This window comes from Dunckerocampus dactyliophorus, chromosome 13, assembly GCF_027744805.1.
Source record: "Dunckerocampus dactyliophorus isolate RoL2022-P2 chromosome 13, RoL_Ddac_1.1, whole genome shotgun sequence".
NCBI lineage: Eukaryota > Metazoa > Chordata > Actinopteri > Syngnathiformes > Syngnathidae > Dunckerocampus > Dunckerocampus dactyliophorus.
In genome coordinates this window covers 30,686,592-30,710,207 of record NC_072831.1, presented here as the reverse complement: position 1 = coordinate 30,710,207, position 23,616 = coordinate 30,686,592, and the positions used below count along the sequence as shown (strand labels likewise).

The window sequence follows — 23,616 nt, the reverse complement described above, 5'->3', positions numbered from 1 at the left end:
AAATCAAACAAATGAAGCCAACAACAAACAAAAAGACAAAAAGGCCCCATGAAAATAAAAGCTAAAATTGCGCTTAAATAAAATTGATTGATTTAGGATCAGTGTCACTTTCGTTATTGTCTGAATATCGACAAAATAACACAAATGGTGTGAAGTTGAGATTGTGTGAATGCAGACGTCAGCTCATTTGCACATACGAGTGCATGTTTACCTTTCATGAGGTGCATCGTCGTGTGGGAGTTTGGTGCACAAAGAGGTTGTGTACTTGGGGAATCACAGCGACTGAAACCTAAGTTCATGCATTTTTATCGTTTATCTCATTGTGATGTCACAAACTTTTTTAGGTCCCAAAATGACGGGTTGACGTTTTTATCCACAACAGGCACCAAGAAAGCATTCCAGGCTGTTTATTCAGGATGTTTGCGGTATAGTCCCACATGGCTTCAAGTCACTTAGTGTGTGCGTGCTGACCCTGGAAGGTCAGCACACCGTCATTGGCTACTGGCCTTTCATTTGAGTCTACTTGCTTATTACTTGCAGCACTCGTGCACTCGCTAGCGCCAACAAACATGCATGCGCATGCAAAATGATCGAGTTCGGTTTTATTTATTGCACAGTTAATTAATGTATTGGTGATCGTGTTCAGGCCTTCTGGGAAGCAAGTTCACCGAGCTCTGGAGCTCATTAGCGCCCTCTCGTGGCTGTCGGTGGCAATGCCCTTCCTTGGTTCATTCAGTATGAATTCACATTGAAAACTGAAGAATGAAATGAAATCTGTATTTGGATACATGCAGTAAGTAGTAAGAAAAACTATACGTTAGTACAATTCTACAGTATGTCTATGTTGTATGTGGCTTGTTAGACTGCGTTCATAAAAAAAGCAGGTCAGACAGTGAGACTACTTTTCCAGGTATGCACGGAGCCCTTTGCTTCCAAAAAGAGAATGTTGCCTTCAGCCACACTCGTGTCAACACAAACATCATATAAGCTTGTGGGTTGAAACTGTGCCTCTCCTCCCCGCAGATAATGAACACATCTACATGGAACTGGATCAGAAGCTGTCCAAGTACTGTCCCAAAGAATGGAAGAGAGAAGCCAGCAAGGTGAGACATCCGCTGGCGTCACCAGGATGGCCGAGAGGTTAAGGCGTTGGGCTTAAGATCCAATGGACGGAGCCCCACTCCTGGTATTGTTTGGTTTGTTTCAACAAGAACCAGCCTCAATCCTCATGTTAGCTTCTTCTGTGCAGCGTTTCTGCCACCACTGGAATGTAATCAGTCGTGGTTGAACATGAACGATTTTACTTGGTGCTCTACAAGAGGCACATCTGTAACATGGAAGGGACAACATGTGCACACGTACAGTAGATGCCCAGTCTGGAACGTTACATCACACTTGAGAGTTTCTAGTGTCTTTCAACTACAGTACAGTAGAACAGTCAGGACACCTTGTTATTTCTAACATGAAAAACAACATTGAAAGGCATCTTGCCTGTGTTAGATGTGTACTCCATCCATCCTTCTTCTATGCCGCTTGTCCCGACCAGGAGCCTATCCCATCTGACTGGACTGGTCACCAGCCAATCACAGTAGCTGCATTCCCAGTTGTTATGGACCACTCCTGGGTGAATTTCTCTTGTTACATATTTTTGTACTACGCCCGCTCACCAGCACGGTGTCTTGATGGTTAGCATGTTGGCCACGTAGTCTGGAAGATCTGGGTTGGAATCTCTGTTGGGCATCTCTGTGTGGAGGTGGCATGTTCTCCCCATGCGTTCGCAGGGTTTCCTCCCACATTCCAAAAACATGCATGTTAGCTAAACTGTCTGTAGTATGAATGTGAGTGTGAATGCGTGTTTGTACTGTATGTGCCCTGCCATTGAATGGCCACCAGTCTGCCTCTCGCCTAAACTCAGATGGGATAGGCTCCAGCATACCCGTGACCCTAGTGAGGATAAGTGGCATGAAGATGGCTGGATGCCCACTCTTTGTGGTGAACACTCAAGCAGACGGAGTAAGCTTGTTCACATTTCAAAAAGACGGCATTCGCCTCGTCAGATGATCAGCAAACTCTGTGGGACAGATATTTGCATACTGCCGATGGAAATAAAAAGTCAAAAAGCGTGCCAGGGTGGCAGTTAGTCAGTTCACAATTCTCCTGCTAGTACGCTCCATGGTACGCTACGCTAGTACGCTCCATAGTACACTACGTTAGTACACTATGTTACTACGCTACGCTAGTACGTTCCATAGAACGCTACGCTAGTACACTATGTTACTATGCTACGCTAGTACGCTATGTTAGTACGCTATGCTAGTACACTTCATAGTACGCTAAGCTAGTGCACTATGCTAGTACGCTACGTTAGTACGCTATGTTAGTAAGCTACGCTAGTATGCTCCATAGTACGCTACGCTAGTACCACTGAACTCTATACTACTGGAAGGGGCGTCCCTGCTGACCGCATGAAGCCATTGGTCGGTCATCTTGCTTCACCCAAAAAAGCACACACGCATACACATACATGTATCTTTATTCTCGACATTTATTATGGTTTGGTATAAAAATGAACACGAATTAACAAAAATTCAATTGAAACAGAGTAAATTTACTAGACCCAAACTCAAAATTTCCCTCCAGTTTAAGTTTTTTCCTGCAATGCATAACAAGTCAATTTCAGTGTTCACAAGGTATTTGTTATGCTAAGGATCTACGTAGTATCAAAGTTAAACGCTAGCATACCTTTAGAAGATGATCAGGAAAGTAAAATATTGTTGGAACTGCATTTTGTCCAAATCTAACTGTCTGGCCGGTCCTGTCGAAGTTCTCCTCGGTGAAATGACTTGAACAGAGTTGCGATCATCCACCTGTCTCTCCGCATATTTACTACCCATTGCTTTAGAAGTTGAGCATTGCAGTGTGGAAATCTAAAGGAGAATAAGGGCTCATTTACAACTACTTAGATGAAAAGATGCTTACAGATTTAAAGTATCTATTTGTATTATTTATAAGCATTTAGCTACCTGTGAAATGTAAGTCCCTTCTCGGGATTTTCACGAGTATCACGATTTGTGCAATTAATAGCAGCACAATACGGCATCTCGAACTCCTCTTAGTTCTTAGGCTTTCTTGTTTTGGGTGAAACAACATGGCGACTTCTATACTTCGGGTGGCTTCAAGCCTCCAATGCGCAGCAAGCGATCGGGGCCATTCCAGTTATAGAGTTCAGTGGCTAGTACACTACGTTAGTACGCTACGCTAGTACACTCCATAGTACGCTAAGCTAGTGCGCTATGCTAGTACGCCATGTTAGTATGCTATGTTAGTAAGCTACACTAGTAATCTACACTAGTATGCTCCATAGTATGCTACGCTAGTACGCTATGTTAGTATGCTACGTTAGTACACTATGTTAGTAAGCTACGCTAGTAATCTACACTAGTATGCTCCATAGTACGCTATGTTAGTATGCTATGTTAGTAAGCTACGCTACAGTAGTAAGCTACGCTAGTATGCTCCATAGTACGCTACGCTAGTACGCTATGTTAGTACGCTATGTTAGTACACTATGTTAGTAAGCTACGCTAGTAATCTACACTAGTATGCTCCATAGTACGCTACGCTAGTACGCTACGTTAGTAAGCTACGCTAGTAAGCTACGCTAGTATGCTCCATAGTACGCTATGCTAGCATCCTACGGATTTTTTTTTTTTTTTTGGCAGACTGAAAAAAATGTGCATCCACACTGTGCCAGATTAGTAAATAGTGGCATCCACACGGGAAGGGGTGACTAGGTGAACAGGCGGAGCCACAGGACACACCAAACTACAGAAGAAGAAAGAACTCATGCGCATAAGTTCCTTGTCTGCTGCTTTCCAAGTCTTCTGTGAGTCATTTTGGGGTTTGGGACAACAGAATATGAGGGGAATGTGAGTCACGTCTGTCCAAATATTCCGATATTATGTTGGCTTGTCATCAACGCTCACTTCTGGTCACATGACGGCGATGGGTCGGTCATGTCATTGCTTTCAAGGAGCTGTGGATTTGCTTGTTTACCTGGAAACGAGAAGACAGCATTGTCAGATTATCAAAAAGTATCGTTTAAAGTCACCCAGCACGCCGTTTCCTTGTGGATGAGAGACTGAAACAATAGAATGCTCTGCTGTTTTGACCTGACAATGTGTCCTGGGGCTTCCCCGAGGCCTCCATACTGGTTGGATGCCTGAGCCACCTCATCTGATTCAGCAGTTCTACTGAGAGTTTCACCAGTGACGGTGCTTCTAAGAAAACTCATTTGGGCCGCTTGTACCCGCCATCTTGTCCTTTGGGTCACTGCCCAACGCTGATGAGCGTAGGTGAAGGTAGAACGTAGATGGGCCAGTAAGTGAGTGCTTTGCTTTGCAATGCAGACGCCGCACCAACCCTCCTGTCCATCTCACCTTCCGTCCTTCCCTCCCTCCTGACAAGACTCTGAGGTACCTAAATTCCTCCACTTGGGGCAGGATCTCATCCCCGACCCGGAGATGGCATGCCACCCTTTTCTGGGCCAGAACCATGGACTCTGGCTCGGAGGTGCCGATTCTCGCTTCACATTCGGCTGCCAACAGATCCCTGAGAGTTGAAGATCACGGTTCGGGTGAAAGCCTGACAGAGAATCAACATTTGGAGCACATTTGGGCTTTTATGGCCTGTGTTCTTAAACTTTTGATCAGTTGATAAACAACCTTTCTTTGTTTAAATGACAATGTCCAAATGTTTGTCGTCTCACTCCCCCCTCCTGCGTTTGCATATTGTAGCTCTACGTAAAACCTCATGAAGATCCAAATGTGCTGGTCTTCATGTGTTGATCAGGAGAGTGTACATGTGTACGTGTATTTCAGCTTCATGCTACTAAAATGACAGTACTTGTGTTACGGTGTGGCGTGTGTTTGTTTGGACCCCAGATGCAGAGGCGAGGAGAGGCGCAGGTTTTTGCCAGAGTCTTTAATGGACAAAAGGCGATGGCGAAAAAACGTACCATGAGAAAAAAACACAATTTACCCTGGCTGAGGCAGGTAGCTGCTGGAGGCAAAAAGGTAACCGGCGAGAACAAAGCTCGGGCGTTTGGTGTAGCAGCAGGTACAATAATCCGACGCCTCACAGCTGGCAGCACAGGGCCTAAGTAGGTCGGTGTAAATTGGAGTCAGGTGCGTCCAGCAGCTCCGCCTCCTGCTGGAGTGTGGGGTCTGAAGAAAAAGGGAAAACAAGGAGAAGGCAGGAACCAAACGAGGACATGGAATGTAACAGTATCCCCCCCTACCAATGGGCGCCGCCTGGCGGCCTACCTGGCTTCTCCGGGAAACGGCCGTAAAAGTCTGCCAAGAGAGTGGGGTCTAAGATAAGGGCACGAGCGATCCAGGAGCGGTCCTCGGGACCATACCCCTCCCAGTCTACCAGGTACTGGAAACCCCTGCTCCGTCTTCTCACGTCTAAAATGGCCTTGACCGTGAATGCTGGGTGACCGTCGACAAGCCTGGGAGGAGGGGGAGGCACCTCGGGAGGGCTCAGGTCGCTGGAGGTGACCGGTTTAAGGAGGGAGACGTGGAACGCCGGGTGGATCCTGAGGGAGTCCGGGAGGCGAATCACAACGGAGGAGGGATTGATGATACGTTCGATGGTGTATGGGCCAATGTACCTGGGCTGTAACTTCTCAGAATCCGTGTGGAGAGGAAGGTCTCGGGAGGACAGCCAGACCCTTTGTCCAGGTTTATAATCAGGAGCGACCGTGCGATGCCGGTTGGCCAGGCGTTGATTCCGTTCCGACGTTCGTGCCAACGCTGCCCTGGTGTTGCGCCATGCCTGGCGAGCACGCCGTAGGTGGGACGACACAGAGGGAACTGCAGAAACCGACTCCAACGAGGGGAAGGCCGGAGGATGATATCCATAGGCCCCATGGAACGGGGAGAGGCCGGTGGCAGAACAAACCAGGGTGTTACGGGCGTACTCTATCCAGGGTAGGTGGAGGGCCCAGGAGGCGGGTTGTTGATGGCACACACATCGGATGGCGGCCTCCAAGTCCTGATTGGCCCGCTCCGTCTGGCCATTAGTCTGAGGATGGTAACCGGACGACAAGCTGGGCGACGCTCCTAGCGCCTTGCAGAAAGCCTTCCACACCGCAGATGAGAATTGTGGCCCCCGGTCAGAGACCACATCGAGGGGAATGCCATGGAGCCGGAACACATGGCGCACCAGCAGGTTAGCCGTCTCGAGGGCAGAGGGGAGCTTGGGAAGGGCGACGAAGTGGGCCAGTTTGGAGAATCGGTCCACCATCGTCAGGATGACTGTGTTGCCGCAGGACGGTGGGAGGCCTGTCACGAAGTCCAGAGCCACGTGAGACCATGGACGGGAGGGAATGGGCAGCGGGTGAAGGAGTCCCGCCGGAGCCTGATGAGACGGCTTGTTCCGGGCACAGATGGGGCAGGCTGCCACAATGCTTTTGTGTCCGTGCGAAGGGAAGGCCACCAGAACCGCTGCGAGAGAAGGAACATGGTGCGGGACACTCCTGGGTGGCACGCCAACTTAGACTCATGTGCCCAGCGCAGTACCTCCGAGCGCAGTCCCGGGACCACAAACAGGCGCCCGGCAGAGCAGTTCTCTGGGCGGGAGTCGTCCTTGCAGGCCTCTTCAACCCGCCTCTCAACATCCCATTGCAGGGCCCCCAGGATGCGGGACTGGGGCAAAATAGATTCCTGGCGAGCCTCTTCGGAGGGAGGGGAGTGCAGTCTGGAAAGGGCGTCTGGTTTGCCGTTCTGGGAGCCTGGGCGGAACGTCAGTGTGAAATTGAACCTATTGAGGAAAAGGGCCCAGCGTGCCTGTCTGGGGTTCAGTCTTTGAGCGGATCGAAGGTAAGCAAGGTTTTTATGGTCCGTATGCACGATGAAGGGGACCTCTGAACCCTCCAGCCAGTGCCTCCACTCCTGCAGCGCCAGGACGACAGCCAATAGTTCCCTGTTGCCAATATCATAGTTCCGCTCAGCGGTTGTCAGGCGGCGTGAGAAGAAAGCGCAGGGGTGCAGCTTGTGGTCGGAGGTGGAGCGCTGGGAGAGAACTGCTCCCACACCGGTGTCGGAAGCATCCACCTCGACAAAGAATTGAGAGGCGGGGTCAGGGTGAATGAGCACGGGAGCAGAAGTAAACAGTGTCTTAAGTTTTTCAAAAGCAGAATTGGCGTCTGGGGTCCAGTGAAAAGGTACTTTAGTGGATGTGAGCTTAGTCAGAGGTTCTGCAACTCGACTGAAATTTCTAATAAACCGACGGTAGAAATTAGCGAAGCCCAGGAACCTCTGAAGGTGCTTCCTTGTTGTAGGAGCAGGCCACTCGACCACAGCCTGAATCTTGGCAGGGTCGGCTCGGAGCTGCCCCTTCTCCACAATGAACCCCAGGAAGGAAACAGAGGGAGCGTGAAAGGTGCATTTTTTGGCCTTGACAAACAGCCGGTTTATAAGAAGTCTCTGGAGGACTAGCCGGACCTGTTGGATGTGTTCCTCTAGGGTGGCGGAAAAAATTAAAATGTCGTCTAAATAAACGAAAACAAAGCGGCCGAGCATATCGCGAAGGATGTCGTTGATAAGATTTTGGAATACAGCAGGGGCATTAGTGAGGCCAAAAGGCATGACGAGGTATTCGAAGTGACCGAGAGGGGTATTAAAAGCGGTTTTCCATTCGTCCCCCTCCCGGATCCGAACTAGATGGTAGGCGTTCTGCAGGTTGAGTTTGGTAAAAAATTTTGCAGAGTGGAGGGAGTCAAAGGCAGAGTCTAGTAAAGGGAGAGGATATTTGTTTTTAACTGTGATGTCATTAAGTGCGCGGTAGTCAATGCACGGGCGGAGGGAGTTGTCTTTCTTTTCCACAAAAAAAACCCCTGCTGCTAAAGGTGAGGAGGATGGGCGTATGAGGCCAGAGGCGAGCGAGGTCGAAATGTACTCTTCCAGAGCCACCCTCTCTGGTCGGGAAATATTATAAAGGCGTGACGCCGGCAGTGCTGCGCCAGGCAGCAGGTCAATGGGGCAGTCATACGGGCGATGGGGGGGGAGTGAGCGAGCGCGATCTTTGCTAAACACCTCCCGGAGGTCGTGATAGGCAGTAGGAATTACGGATAGGTCGATAGCTTCGGGGGTGGAGGAATGGGTGGCGGCGAGGCGCGGGCGAGCAGCCTTAAGACAATGAATATGGCAAAATGCGCTCCAGTTGAGGATAGCGGGTTTAGCCCAATCGATGTGAGGGTTATGCTTGAGAAGCCAGGTTAGACCTAACACGACAGGGGCTGAGCGAGATGGAATAACAAAGAACCTAGCGGATTCGAGGTGATTGCCGGATAAGCGTAGCGAGAGAAAATCAGTCTGACGGGTGACGTCAGCCAGAGGACGCCCATCGAGAGAGCGAACTACTTTAGTAGTGTGCAACGGAGTTACAGGAATAGAAAAGCGTTTAATAAAGGCTTCATCAATGAAGCAGTCGTCCGCCCCAGAGTCAATAAACGCCATGATGTCTATGTCCTTGTCGGACCAGGAGAGCGTACCTGGGAGTTGCAGGCGGCTGGCCGACAGCGTCGATGTGGCGCGTCTGGGAGCAGGGACCGGCGCCGAGGAGCTCCTACGCGGCGGGCTGGCTGCTGGAGAGCGATGGCGGTCCGGGCGAACCGGACAGCGGGCGATGGGGTGATCAGCTTGGCCGCAGTAGATGCAGAGGTGCAGCTGGTGGCGTCGACTCCTCTCTGCCGGCGTGAGGCGGCTGCCTCCAAGTTGCATGGGCTCGTCGCCCGGGAGAGCACCGTGTGACTTGGTGTAGGAGTGGCGCACTCCGTCATTGTTTGTGGCGTGGGGAAGTGTTGAGGGCGTCCGTCGATGGCCTTTCTCCTCCTCTCGGGCGGCGAGGCGCTTATCCATCCGGACAGCCAGGGAAATGAGGTCGTCCAGGTCCGAAGGGGATTCCACAGAGATCATGTGATCCTTGATGGCGTCTGATAGTCCGGAAAAAAATGCATCCAGAAGTGCCGCGGGGTTCCAGTCACTTTGGGCTGCAAGCGCACGGAACTCTATGGCGTAGTCCGATACGCTGCGCCGTCCTTGGCGGAGACGAAAGAGTGCACGTGAAGCCTCGCGGCCTGGCGGCGTCCTTTGAAAGATTTGTTCCAGAGTTCGGGAGAAGACGGCATAGGAGGAGCAGACGGGGGATTGGCGCCCCCATTCGGCAGTGGCCCAGGCCGCCGCTCGTCCAGACAGGTGAGAGGTGACAAACGCCACCCGGGCCCTTTCAGAGCGGAAGGCCCCTGCTTGTAACTCGAAATGGAGTTCACACTGAGTTAGAAAAGAGCGTACGTCACCGGTGTCCCCAGAAAAGCGCTCAGGCCTTGAAAGCAAGGAGCAAATGGAGGGCGAGCCGGCGTCAGGGGCCGCAGGAAGGTCCGGGAGCGAAGGGGTCGCGTCGGTTGCAGGAAGGGGTGTGGAGGCGGCGCTGAGCTGAACGGCCGACAGGAGGGCGCTGATCTGGGTCTCGAGGGTTTTCAACCGAGAGTCCTGTCGCTCGGCCATGTTGGTCACACAGGCGCCCAGTGCACCAACCTGCTCTTCCTGCTGACCCATGCGATGCGCAAGGTTGTGGAGTGCTCGCTTGAGAGGGTCGGTCTCCGCGGGGTCCATAATCCTCTGGTCGGATTATTCTGTTACGGTGTGGCGTGTGTTTGTTTGGACCCCAGATGCAGAGGCGAGGAGAGGCGCAGGTTTTTGCCAGAGTCTTTAATGGACAAAACTTGAACAAAAGGCGATGGCGAAAAAACGTACCATGAGAAAAAAACACAATTTACCCTGGCTGAGGCAGGTAGCTGCTGGAGGCAAAAAGGTAACCGGCGAGAACAAAGCTCGGGCGTTTGGTGTAGCAGCAGCTACAATAATCCGACGCCTCACAGCTGGCAGCACAGGGCCTAAGTAGGTCGGTGTAAATTGGAGTCAGGTGCGTCCAGCAGCTCCGCCTCCCGCTGGGAGTGTGGGGTCTGAAGAAAAAGGGAAAACAAGGAGAAGGCAGGAACCAAACGAGGACATGGAATGTAACAACTTGTGCTCTAAATAGGACTTTACAACCTTTTTCTCTTGATGTTTGGACTTCATTTATGTAAATGTCACAACATAGCCTGCATGCTTGTTCATCTTCTCTTTTTGCATTAGTTGGGGCTCATGCTCTTATTGTGTTACTTTCTTGTCTGCTTGCTCCTGCTCCTAATAACGTACACGTTGATGCATTAGTTGAGCCTCATTGTGTTTTTATGCTTGTTTCTGTTTCACCTGCACTTGAGTCTTTCTCTCTGCATCCTGGGGTTGTGCCACAGTGCCAACACATGATACTAAAATTACTGATGATTTTTCCATTTTTGTTGTTGTTGTTGTTGTTGTTGTTGTTGTTGTTGTTGTTGTTGTTGTTTTGTTTTTTTTTAAATTTATTTTCTTGTTATTCTGTTTTTCAAATGTGCCGCAGGCCAATAAAAAACTATGCACGGGCCGCAAGTGGCCCCCGGGGCTGCACTTTGGACACCCCTACTTTATGCAATCAAACAATAAACAGGAGGCTTCACCCACAAGATTAAAGACTGAAACGCAAACAATTTGAGGAAACATTTTGCAAACAAAACCACCACAAAAAAATGGTTAATTTTTACAATTTCAAATCCATTTTTTTTGTTTGTGAATCACGTAAGAAGACATTTCTCTCATCTGGGTGTGGGGCGTTTTACTGTCAAGTGTTGCTTTCAAACTCTAAAATGAGCCTTTTTGGGCAGGGAATCGACCAGTTTGGCCCCCCAATGATCATCCATTTCAGAGCTCAGTATTACGTGGAGAACGGCCGCTTGATCAGGTAAGGCGTGCCCCCGTCATCCGGCGGTGTTCGCTGCACCCCATATGACGTGGCGTGTGTGTGTATGTTTGCAGCGACCGGGCGGCCAGGTACTACTACTACTGGCACCTGAGGAAGCAGGTGTTGCTCTCTCAGTGCATCCAGCGGGAAGAGGCCTACTTCCTCCTGGCCGCCTTCGCCCTGCAGGCCGACCTGGGCAACTTCAAACGGAACAAGCACTTTGGCAAATACTTTGAACCCGAAACCTACTTCCCCCCCTGGGTGAGTGCGGCTAACAGCTACCGGATGGTGGTTCCCCCCCCCTCCCCACCTCCACACACACAAACACACGCATCATTAAACCGTGGAAATGTAGAATCAGCTCACGATATGATCACACCTTTGATTGGGATCATTCTCATTTGGGATTGTTTTACCCACAAACGCACCAAATCCAAATCACAAGTCAAGATGTCGGGCCGAAATTTCAGTCCAGTCGCCCCTCGCCACTTTGAGCTTCACTCTATCACACTTTTCAGAGAGAAATCAATAAATAAATCAATAAATAAATCAACAAATAAATCAATCAATCAAAAAATCAACAAATAAACCAATAAATAAATAAATCAACAAATAAACCAATAAATAAGTCGACAAATAAATAAATCAACAAATAAACCAATAAATAAACCAATAAATCAATCAATAAATAAATCAACAAATAAATAAATCAATAAATAAATAAATCAACAAATAAACCAATAAATAAATAAACCAATAAATAAATCAATAAATAAATCAACAAATAAATCAATAAATAAATCAACAAATAAACCAATAAATAAATCAATAAATAAACCAATAAATAAATCAATAAATCAACAAATAAATAAATCAACAAATAAACCAATAAATAAATAAACAAATAAACCAATAAATAAATAAACCAATAAATACATCAACCAATAAATAAATCAACAAATAAACCAATAAATACATCAACCAATGAATAAATCAACAAATAAACCAATAAATAAATCAACAAATAAACCAATAAGTACATCAACCAATAAATAAATCAACAAATAAACCAATCAATAAATAAACCAAAAAATAAATCATGCTGTTTTGTGCTTGAACGCGGCCCATTATTAGTGAAAACCTTTTCCAGCTAAATCAGTGGTATCCAACGTGTGGCCCACGTGCCAACCAGCAGTCATTTTACAAAATATCCAAGTTGAATTTGACAAGAATAAAGTCCATCCATCCATCTTCTATGCCGCTTCTCCTCATTAGGGTACAGGGGTATGCTGGAGCCTATCTCAGCTGACTTGTGGCGACAGGCGAGGTCCCATGTGAAAATTGTAAACAGTTGATGGTGTTATATTTGTAAATAAATTGTTATTTTGATGTAAAACAACAACAAAATAATGTATGAACTTGAAATATTAAATCATGCTATATTTTTTTCCAACTATTACAGAAATGAAAAGATAATAACGAGAAGAACATTTACAAGAGGAAAGTTGAAATAGTTGGAAAACTCCCCCTGAAAAACAGCAGAAATGGAAAAAACAGTTGTCATTTTCCAAGAATAAAGTCCAAATATGAACAGAAAGGTGTTGTAATCTCACGAGAATAAACTTTATTATGAGAATATGATGTCATTTGGTAGAAGTATAAAAGGTATGTTATTCTTTGAAGAGACAATGTTATGAGAAACAAAAGAAAGAATAAAGTTGAAATACACTGCTCAAAAAAATGAGAGGAACACTTGGAAAACACATCAGCTCTAAACTGGGGGGAAAAATGATGTTGAATATGTTTCCTGATAATAAGTGGGTGATGTATTAGTAACAAAATGATGCCACATCATTTGATAGAAATGAAAATGATCACCCTATAGAGTGGGGAAATCAAAGACACCCCAAAAATGAAAGTGAAAAAATAGTGCAGCACACTGGTCCATTTTGCCAAAATGATTTTCAGTAGTTTGTGTGGCCCCCACGTGCTTGTACGCATGCCTGACAACGTGGGGGCATGTTCCTAATGAGACTACGGATGGTGTCCTGGGGGATCTCCTCCCAGATCTGGACCAGGGCATCCATGAGCTCCTGGACAGTCTGAGGAGCAACCTGGCGGCGCCGGATGGACCTAAACATAATGTCCCAGAGGTGTTCTATTGGGTTTAGGTCAGGTGAACGTGGGGGCCAGCCCATGGTATCAATTCCTTCATCCTCCAGGAACTACCTGCATACACTAGCCACATGAGGTCAGGCATTGTCATGGACCAGGAGGAACCCAGGTCCCACTGCACCAGCATAGGTTCTGACAATGGGACCAAGGATTTTATCCCGATACCTAATAGCAGTCAGGGTGCCGTTATCTAACCTGTAGAGGTCTGTGCGTCCTTCCAGGGATATGCCTCCCCAGACCACCACTGACCCACCACCAAACCGATCATGCTGAATGATGTTGCAGGCAGCATAACGTTCTCCACGGCATCTCCAGACCCTTTCACGTCTGTCACATGTGCTCAGGTTGAACTTGCTCTCATCAGTGAAGAGCACAGGGCACCAGTGGTGTAGTTGCCAATTCTGGTGGTCTATGGCAAATGCCAATCGAGCTCGACGGTGCTGGGCAGGGAGCACAGGGCCCACTACAGGACGTTGGGCCCTCAGGCCACCCCCATGGAGCCTGTTTCTGATTGTTTGGTCAGAAACATTCACACCAGTGGCCTGCTGGAGGTCATTTTGTAGGGCTCTGGCAGTGCTCATCCTGTTCCTCCTTGCACAAAGGAGCAGATACCGATCCTGCTGAGGGTTGAAGGACCTTCTACGGCCCTGTCCAGCTCTCCTGGAGTAACTACCTGTCTCCTGGAATCTCCTCCATGCGTCCAGGTACCGCAGTGATGCCCTGGTCCAGATCTGGGAGGAGATCCCCCAGGACACCATCCGTAGTCTCATTAGGAGCATGCCCCCACGTTGTCAGGCATGTGTACAAGCACGTGGGGGCCACACAAACTACTGAGAATCATTTTGAGTTGCTACAATGACATTTTAGCAAAATGGACCAGTGTGCTGCACCATTTTTTCACTTTCATTTTTGGGGTGTCTTTGATTTCCCCCCTCTATAGGGTGATCATTTTCATTTCTATCAAATGATGTGGCATCATTTTGTTACTAATACATCACCCACTTATTATCAGGAAAGATATTCAACATCATTTTCCCCCAGTTTAGATCTGATGTGTTTTCCAAGTGTTCCTCTCATTTTTTTGAGCAGTGTATTTAGGCTGGGGAGAAAGTCACATGGCAGGAATAAAGTCCAAATATTGCGTGAATCATCTCTTATGACAAAAAGATAATTTCATGCCAGAATTATTGAAGAAGAAAGTTGACATATTTGGAGGAAAGTTGGAAGACATGATGTGTTTTCAGCTGAGATAAGTCATGTTAGCATACAGAGAACATCAATAATGTGGACACCCCTGCTAACTCCGCTGGAAGGTTTGACGCTCCATATTCATATTCATATTCATATTCATACTCATATTCATACTCATATTTATATTCATACTCATATTTATATTCATGCTCATATTTGTAATCATATTCATACTCATATTTATATCCATACTCATATTCACATTCATACTCATATGCATAATCATATTCATACTCATATTTATATTCATACTCATTCATATTCATACTCATTCATTTATATTCATATTTATATTCATACTCATATTTACATTTATATTCATATTCATACTCATATTCATATATATATTCATATTCATACTCGTATTTATATTCATATTCATACTCATATTTATATTCATATTCATTGTCAGAAGTGGTGAAAGCCAGCGTATGGCAGCCAAGATGCAGAGATGACAAAAGATTTGGTACAACAAATGGCACAGTGCCAAAAGACAAAATATGGGCTCAAGCCACAACAAGGATCAAGTAAAGAGCTGCTAGAGAAATACTGTAGCATACAAACTACTCTTAGCTGAGGAGGCTCCAAAAAGCACTGGCAGAACGACCAAGCAGGAAGACATAGTCCCACGGGACAGGCAGGTAAAAGGACCAGAACGTTAGCACACAGGTAGGTACAGCATGCACGAGACAAGGTGAGCACGGTAGACAGGCGAGGAGCAAAGACCATCTGGCAACAAGGGTGTTCCATCGCCTTCGTAAGAAGGTGACAGCTGATTAACCACAGGTGTGTGTCGGTGGCTCCGCCTCTGCTGGGCCAGCAGAGATGGCAGACAGGTGGCAACAACACGATACACCATATTCATATTTATATTCATATTCATACGCATATTCATATTTATAGCCATATTTATATTCATATTTATATGCATATTCATATTTATATTCATACGCATATTCATATTTATAGCCATATTTATACTAATACGCATATTCATATTTATATCCATATTTATATTCATATTTATATTCATATTTATATTCATACTCATTTATATTCATACTCATATTGATATTTATATTCATATTTATATTCATACTCATTCATATTTATATTCATATTCATACGCATATTTATATTCATACTGATATTCATATTTATATTTATAGTCATATTCATATTTATAGTCATATTCATATTTATATTTAGAATCATATTCATATTTATATCCATATTTATATTCTTATTTATAGTCATATTTATATTCATACTCATTTATATTCATATTCATACTCATTTATATTCATACTCATATTCATATTTATATTCATACACATATTTATATTCATATTTATATTCATACTCATTCATGTTTATATTCAAATTCATATTTATATTCATATTTATAATCATATTCATATTTCTGGTGCTGCGTGACCACGTTGGAGTATGAGTACGGTAAATAAGAACGGGCACAGGGTTTATTTTTGTCACCGGAAGTGGCCCACATTTGTTTATTTGTATTTTTTCTCCAATGCCGCCAACATGTCATGAAACCACACCCTCCTGATTGCCCGCCACTTCCTGCAATTTTCCCCCCGCCTCCTTATCAGGCTTCCAACGGGAAAGCAAACCTCCAGACAGATCTCTGAGCTACCGGAATTCCTGTCAGCCACTTTCTGTCTCCCACTGGGCTTTGATGAGCCCTGCAGCGCTGGCCAACGCCGCTGTAGAACTAGCCTGATGTTCCTTCCTCCTCTCCCTTTGGTGCCAGGTGATAGCCAAGCGCGGCCGTGACTACATCCTGAGGCACATCCCAAACATGCACAAGGACCAGTTTGCCCTCACGGCCTCCGAGGCACACCTCAAGTTCATCAAGGAGTGTGCGCAGCTTGATGATGTCACCGTCCACTACTACAGACTCTACAAGGTGAGACGCCATCACACACACACACACACACACACATACACACACACAGTCTGTATGCTCCTTTTGTGTGTGCAGGGTCCCGTGCTGTGTCAGTGTTACATTCAAGAGTTTTATTGTCATACACACAGTAAAACAGGTAGTAATACTACAATACAGTACAGTTACAGTCTTGTGTTGGCCTTGGGCGTGCGTCCATGCAGGAATTAAGTTTAGTTTTAGCATAGCCATGTGACGCCAAAGTGCTAACATTACACCCGCAACATTACACGCTAGCCTCACCTTTTTTTGATCAAGATTCATTTGTGTCTTATGAACATATCTTTCCTGATAATAAGTGGGTGATGTATTAGTAACAAAATGATGCCACATCATTTGATAGAAATGAAAATGATCACCCTATAGAGGGGGGAAATCAAAGACACCCCATTCCATTTTGCCAAAATGATTCTCAGTAGTTTGTGTGGCCCCCACGTGCTTGTACGCATGCCTGACAACGTGGGGGCATGCTCCTAATGAGACTACGGATGGTGTCCTGGGGGATCTCCTCCCAGATCTGGACCAGGGCATCACTGCGGTACCTGGACGCATGGAGGAGATTCCAGGAGACAGGTAGTTACTCCAGGAGAGCTGGACAGGGCCGTAGAAGGTCCTTCAACCCTCAGCAGGATCGGTATCTGCTCCTTTGTGCAAGGAGGAACAGGATGAGCACTGCCAGAGCCCTACAAAATGACCTCCAGCAGGCCACTGGTGTGAATGTTTCTGACCAAACAATCAGAAACAGGCTCCATGAGGGTGGCCTGAGGGCCCAACGTCCTGTAGTGGGCCCTGTGCTCCCTGCCCAGCACCGTCGTGCTCGATTGGCATTTGCCATAGACCACCAGAATTGGCAACTACACCACTGGTGCCCTGTGCTCTTCACTGATGAGAGCAAGTTCAACCTGAGCACATGCGACAGACGTGAAAGGGTCTGGAGATGCCGTGGAGAACGTTATGCTGCCTGCAACATCATTCAGCATGACCGGTTTGGTGGTGAGTCAGTGATAGTCTGGGGAGGCATATCCCTGGAAGGACGCACAGACCTCTTCAGGTTAGATAATGGCACCCTGACTGCTATTAGGTATCGGGATGAAATCCTTGGACCCATTGTCAGAACCTACGCTGGTGCAGTGGGACCTGGGTTCCTCCTGGTCCACGACAATGCCCGACCTCATGTGGCTAGTGTATGCAGGTAGTTCCTGGAGGATGAAGGAATTGATACCATTGACTGGCCCCCACGTTCACCTGACCTAAACCCAATAGAACACTTCTGGGACATTATGTTTAGGTCCATCCGGCGCCGCCAGGTTGCTCCTCAGACTGTCCAGGAGCTCATTGATGCCCTGGTCCAGATCTGGGAGGAGATCCCCCAGGACACCATCCGTAGTCTCATTGGGAGCATGCCCCCACGTTGTCAGGCATGCGTACAAGCACGTGGGGGCCACACAAACTACTGAGAATCATTTTTGGCAAAATGGACCAGTGTGCTGCATCATTTTTTCACTTTCATTTTTGGGGTGTCTTTGATTTCCCCCCTCTATAGGGTGATCATTTTCATTTCTATCAAATGATGTGGCATCATTTTGTTACTAATACATCACCCACTTATTATCAGGAAACATATTCAACATCATTATTCCCCCCAGTTTAGATTTGATGTGTTTTCCAAGTGTTCCTCTCATTTTTTTGAGCAGTCTGTATATTTTTTCAATACATGTATTTATATAAAACAGAGCAAAGAGTGAAGTTGATCAGAAGAATGTGTTTTTTCACTTACAGTCTCTGACTAAGCTGACATGAAGTTGTTAGCATATCTACATACTGGATGTTGCGTCCTTTCATTGTTCACTATACGGCCCCCACTGGGAAAAGGTTTGGGCACGCCTGAGGTAGGGGCGGGTCAGAGGTGGAGAAAGGAGGTTTAGCGAGTGTCCGAGCGCCTCGTCTGTCAACAGTCAACGCAAACAAGCAGGGAGATGATGAGCTTTGGTGCTCATCAAGATATCCTGGTGTTCTATCTCACTTAGAGCATCGTAGTGCAGAAAAGGACGCCTTTAAGTCTGCTTTCCTTTGCTTTCAGGACAAGAAGGAAGTGGAGGCGTCGCTTACTTTGGGACTGACTTTACGAGGGATTCAGATCTTCCAGGTACCATTTCCGATGTAGCAGACATACTGTTGTCTTGCCACCACCTGTATGGTCCTCATGGAGCGTTAGCGTTGCCCTCTAAGCTTGTTGCGTGTTTGCAGAACATCGGCTCTGTGAGACAGCTTTTGTACGACTTTCCATGGACCAATGTGGGAAAACTAGTTTTTGTGGTGAGTCACTGTGTGTGTGCGTGTTTGTGTGTGTGTGTGTGTATGTGTGTGTGTGTGTTAGGGGCTTCATTCATGTTCGTGGATGCTGTGCTTCAGCCCTGCAAGTCCTCTGGAACTCATGAAGGATTTAGACACACGTTGTAGTTCCACATATAAATCAGGGGTGTCCAATGCGCGGCCTGGCGGTCATTTGAGGCACGTGGCTGTTTTTTTATTGGCCTGCAGCACAAAATATAATTGAACAAGAAAAGTAGAAAAAGACAAGAACAGCAAAAATCAGGAGTCATTTCACACAAATAAAGTGAAAATATAAAAGAAAAATGTTGTAATTTCACAGAAAAAGTCATCATTTTACAAGAATTATGTAATATGAGGAAAAATAGCATCGTTTTAGTAGCATGAAATTGTAATATTAAACAGCAAATACTTGAAAAAATAAATGTACTTTTATTTTAATATGATGAAAAACAAAGCAGTGAATAAAGTTGCCATTTTTGGAAAGTTAGGTTGCGCAACACGTTCTAATATTACGACATCAAAGTGAAAATATGATGGGAATTAAGTCATAATATTCTGAAAAGCCCCGCTATGTGGCCCCGGTACTTGTTACGTGTTGTGCTGTGATTATTGCATGGTTAGCATGAGTGGAGTTAGTGCTGTGTTCTCTCAGCCAGGCTTTGATGTCAAGTAGTCGGCAAGAAAATCAGGTCTGGCGTGCGGGTCGTGAGTCGGAGCCCCCCTGGGCTCCCGAGTCCAATCATCAGCATGCAGAGAAGCTAGCGTTCCTCCTGACGTTAAATCCTGACATGACCAGCAGCTTTCCTGAATGTCAACGCGTGCTTTCATGCTGTTTTGTTTGTAGTTTTGCATCTGACCTCATTGGATCGCGGTCACGCCCTCCTCCCGAATAACAGGCTTCCTCTGTGGGCCACACCCACGCGTCAGGTCACCGAGCGCCGCGGCAGTCAGGGCGTGTCAACAAACGCCAGATGTTGCAAAGGATCTCAGCGAGGTCATCGGCTGATGCAACGCGTGGAAACAAAGCCGTGTTTGTGCTCCTCGGAGGCGGAATGAGGTCATCGTGGTGGTGGCCTCTGCTTCTCGGAGATGCTGATTGTGTTGATAGGAAGATGTTGACAGAGCATCGATGCATTCTTGCCTGCTTCACACAGCCTCTAAAAAGCATCGCACACACAAACAAAGCGAAAGCAGGAAGCACGATGGAGTTTTTCCGCGTCGTCTCCTCTCTTGGAAGGTCAGCAAAAATGTTTGTCCTGTGGAGAAATGATAAAGATGGAAGAGCTTTCTTCCTGCCTGAGGGATTGGACTTGGCATTCCTGTTTGCTAGCAACCACGCCTCAGACTTCTTTTCCCTTCCCGCTTCTTCTCTCAGGGCAAGAAGTTTGAAATCCTTCCTGACGGACTCCCCTCGGCCCGGAAGCTCATCTACTACACGGGCTGCCCCGTGCGCTCTCGTCACCTGCTGCAGCTGCTCAGCAACAGTCACAGGCTCTACATGAACCTCCAGCCCGTCCTCAAGCAGGTCCGCCGCCTGGAGGAGCACGAAGGTGATTGGACCAACTCATTTGTCCCTTTTCTACAGTCAGGGCCACGGTGTGCGCTGGAGCCTATCCCAGCTGACTCTGGTACACCCCGTGCTGCTCACCAGCCGGTCACATGACACGTCAGGATGCAATTCTGCCACTGATATTTTGTAGACATGCTAGCAGGTTGTGTATCTTTCACCTCAGGAGTTTTGCGGCTTTGCCATTTTGGGCCCATTTAATGTTTGAAAAGCAACTACTACTACTCTATTACTATTACTATGAATACTACTTTATACTACTACTCTGAATACTACTCTATACTATTATTATGAATACTACTCTATACTATTACTATGAATACTACTCTATTACTATTATTATGAATACTACTCTATACTATTACTACGAATACTACTCTATTACTATTATTATGAATACTACTCTATACTACTACTATGAATACTACTCTATACTATTATTATGAATACTACTCTATACTATTACTATGAATACTACTCTATTACTATTATTATGACTACTACTCTATACTATTACTATGAATACTACTCTATACTACTACTATGAATACTATGTAATACTGCCCCCCTGTGGCGGCTCTGCTCAACTGACACAAGAGGTCCATGTGCTTTCAGAGAAGAAACAGTACCGGGAGTCGTACATCAGTGATGCTCTGGACCTGGACATGGACCACCTAGACAAGTGTTCCCGAGCCAGCGGCAGCAGCGCGGGCAGCGTGTCCCACCACAAGTGTCTGTCCCGCCGCTCCACCGCCAGCCACGGCAGCTCGCACACCTCAGGCGTGGAGACGGACAGCTTCAGGGTGTCCAACCGAGCTTCCCGCAGGCCCCCGAGGACCTGCGGCTCGTCCACCGCCAGCCACGGGAGCTCGCACACGTCGGGCATCGAGAGTGGCGGCAAAGAGCGCGTCCTGGACGATGACGGTAAGGAAAGAGAAGGCATTGACCTTCTGAACGCTGGAGAGATGACTCCGAGTGTGTCTGCTCTCAGCAGAGATCGAGATGTTGGTGGACGACCCCAAAGACTACGAGGAGCTCAGCGAGATGTCTCTGGACCAGGAGCTGTGCATACACATCACGGAGGACATGTTGACCATGTCCCCGGATCAGATAAACGGATACTCTGGTAAAAAAGTACTTTCACTTCCCACTTTAGGCGCCTACCTGAACGCTAACAGCATGCTCCTCGCAGCTCTTATTGTCAAAGATGTCAGCTCCTCCACCTCCAGCTCCTCTGAGACGGTCGTCAAGATGAGAGGCCAAAGCATCGAGTCCCTGCCGCAGGTGCGTTTGGGAGTTTCCCCCAGGTCTGCACTTGAAGTGTTTTGGTTTTTGTCATCAGAAATGTGCCCCATTACAGGAAGTTAACGACTTCATCGTAACGTACACGTCTGATGTCTTACTATCTTCCAGCGTAGCACACATGTATTGTTGTTGGCGCTAGACTACCCAGCATGCCTTGCGGGTACTTTGTAAATCACAGTTGAAGTTATGTGCTTGTTGGTTGCGCTTGGTTGTCGTTACCCACATAGGATGCTAGTCCAAGTGTTCACTTGCCTCGTTTTCCAGTTGGTAGCCAATCCTGTCATTGTGATTGATGACCAACTGTCGTTTGCACCTGTGTTGTCAAGCTAGTTGTTGCTTCTGAGTAGTTACGATTACATGTTGCCATCTACTGGACGGAGTTGTAACGGCACGCCAATCAGACACGTGCATGTGAGCAAATAGCGCCAAATCTTAAAAAAAAACAAAAAAAAAATAGTATCTGTGGCGGTTCATTTTTAGCCACAGATAAATGAATGTATGGGAAACATACTAGCTACATGCTAGCGTTGGTGGCAACAAAGACACATGTGAACGACCCGTAGGCAGCGTTTACATGAGATGAGCTTTGAAGCAGACTTCTTGTTCCAGCCAAGGACAACGGCCTTTCACAGCTACGTCACCTCTCCAAAGGGGTAGAGATCACGTCATGCTGGCGGGTTAAGTCACCTGTCTGCAGAGGAGTAGAGATCAGTTTATGCTAGTGAGCTATGTCACCCTTCTAAAAAGGGGGAGAGATCAGACATGCAAATGAGCTATGTTACCCCACGACAAAGGAGTAGAGATTAGTGATGCTGGCGAGTTACGTCCTCCTCTGCAGAGGGGCGAGAGGTTGGTCACGCTCGTGAGCTAATTGAGCCGAGACCTGAGAACCTTATGTTTATGTTTCCTACGCCAGACGTCGACGTGCAGGAAGCCTCCGTCATCCACTGACCGCCACAGCCAGTCACTGGATGACATCCGCCTCTACCAGAAGGACTGCCTGCAGTGGGCGGAGCTCTGCCAGGACACAGCCCACAGCTACACCTTCGGCTGCGCCCAGGAGCTGAGTGACGGCTGCATCTACCAGGGCCTGGCCGAGCAGTGCGCCGGCATGCGCGGGGGTGACCAGCAGGCCTTTCCCATCAAGAGGACCAGCAAGTACTTCTCTTTGGACCTGACCAGCGAGGAGGTACCCGAGTTTGTGGTGTGACCTCCGAGATGGAGGACGCTTCCTGCTTTTTCTCATGAATGAACACATGGAAGTACTGAGGGGTTCTTGAAGCCAAAAAAAGAAAGAAAGAAAGACAGTAAGCGTGACAGAGGCTCAACGTCGCCGTGCTGCCGACCAAAGACCCAAAGAAGAAAAGTTGACACGTTGATGCCTCTGACAGGAAGTGCAGGGTGCCAACCAGCCGACGTGCCTTCATCGCCCCATGCAGGTGTCACACCGTTGCCTTGACAATCTCAACAGCCATTTTTCATGTCCCGCCGCTCAGCTCAGCCTGCTTGGACGTCCTTCAGCAGATGCAAGATGAAACCACAACAGCTTTAAAAGTCTGCTTTTTGTTTGTTTTAGGCAGAATATTCATACACTACAACTTCCTCACTGAAAAGCTTTCCCCCTCTCGCTCTTCTTGTCTGAGTATTGTGGATATCCGGGGCTCAGCACGACGTATCGTCACATTTGTGTCTGTGTCGTGTAAGAAAACAATTTATTCTCGCGTGAATTTGCAGAATCACACTTTCAAGCAGCTTTTTTTAACGTCTTCCAAGTCTTCTAAGCTGCTAAAAAAAAAGGACAAGAACACCAAAGGGAAACAGGTTGTCGTTGTTGTGTTGTACTGTCAGAATCTCATCTTTTTTATTCTCCAGCTTTAATCACTCATATCTTCTACATTGTTACACTCTAAGCATCTGAACTATTTTTTTAATAAATAGAAATCAACATTTATATTTCTAACAGTTTGTTGTTGCCACTGTTTTTTTAAAAACAATTATTTCTACATGCTTTAACAAAGATGTTTATTATGCGTGTGTTAATGAATTAAGGTACATAGCCATAACATCATGCTACTTTATATCAACTTTGTAAGAGTCTCCAACGTCTCTGTCCAACACCATCCTTTCTGTGAAA

At 46.8% G+C, this 23,616-nt stretch overlaps 1 protein-coding gene across 5 annotated transcripts in view; it reads left to right on the top strand.

Moving 5' to 3' along the window:
- frmd6 (FERM domain containing 6) overlaps positions 1 to 23,442 on the top strand; it is a 51,077-nt gene extending 27,635 nt beyond the window's left edge. For 2 of the 5 annotated variants that reach the window (XM_054795779.1, XM_054795778.1), the window contains 11 exons: positions 1,024 to 1,103; positions 10,808 to 10,884; positions 10,959 to 11,145; positions 16,085 to 16,240; positions 18,357 to 18,422; positions 18,524 to 18,592; positions 19,986 to 20,160; positions 20,793 to 21,101; positions 21,169 to 21,303; positions 21,370 to 21,461; positions 22,399 to 23,442. In XM_054795779.1, coding sequence (XP_054651754.1) covers positions 1,024 to 1,103; positions 10,808 to 10,884; positions 10,959 to 11,145; positions 16,085 to 16,240; positions 18,357 to 18,422; positions 18,524 to 18,592; positions 19,986 to 20,160; positions 20,793 to 21,101; positions 21,169 to 21,303; positions 21,370 to 21,461; positions 22,399 to 22,692 — 1,640 coding nt within the window. In that variant the 3' untranslated portion in view covers positions 22,693 to 23,442. The remainder of the gene's footprint in view (positions 1 to 1,023; positions 1,104 to 10,807; positions 10,885 to 10,958; positions 11,146 to 16,084; positions 16,241 to 18,356; positions 18,423 to 18,523; positions 18,593 to 19,985; positions 20,161 to 20,792; positions 21,102 to 21,168; positions 21,304 to 21,369; positions 21,462 to 22,398) is intronic. The other 3 variants (XM_054795780.1, XM_054795781.1, XM_054795782.1) reach the window with 3 other exon arrangements.
- The last annotated feature ends 174 nt before the right edge of the window (positions 23,443 to 23,616 follow it).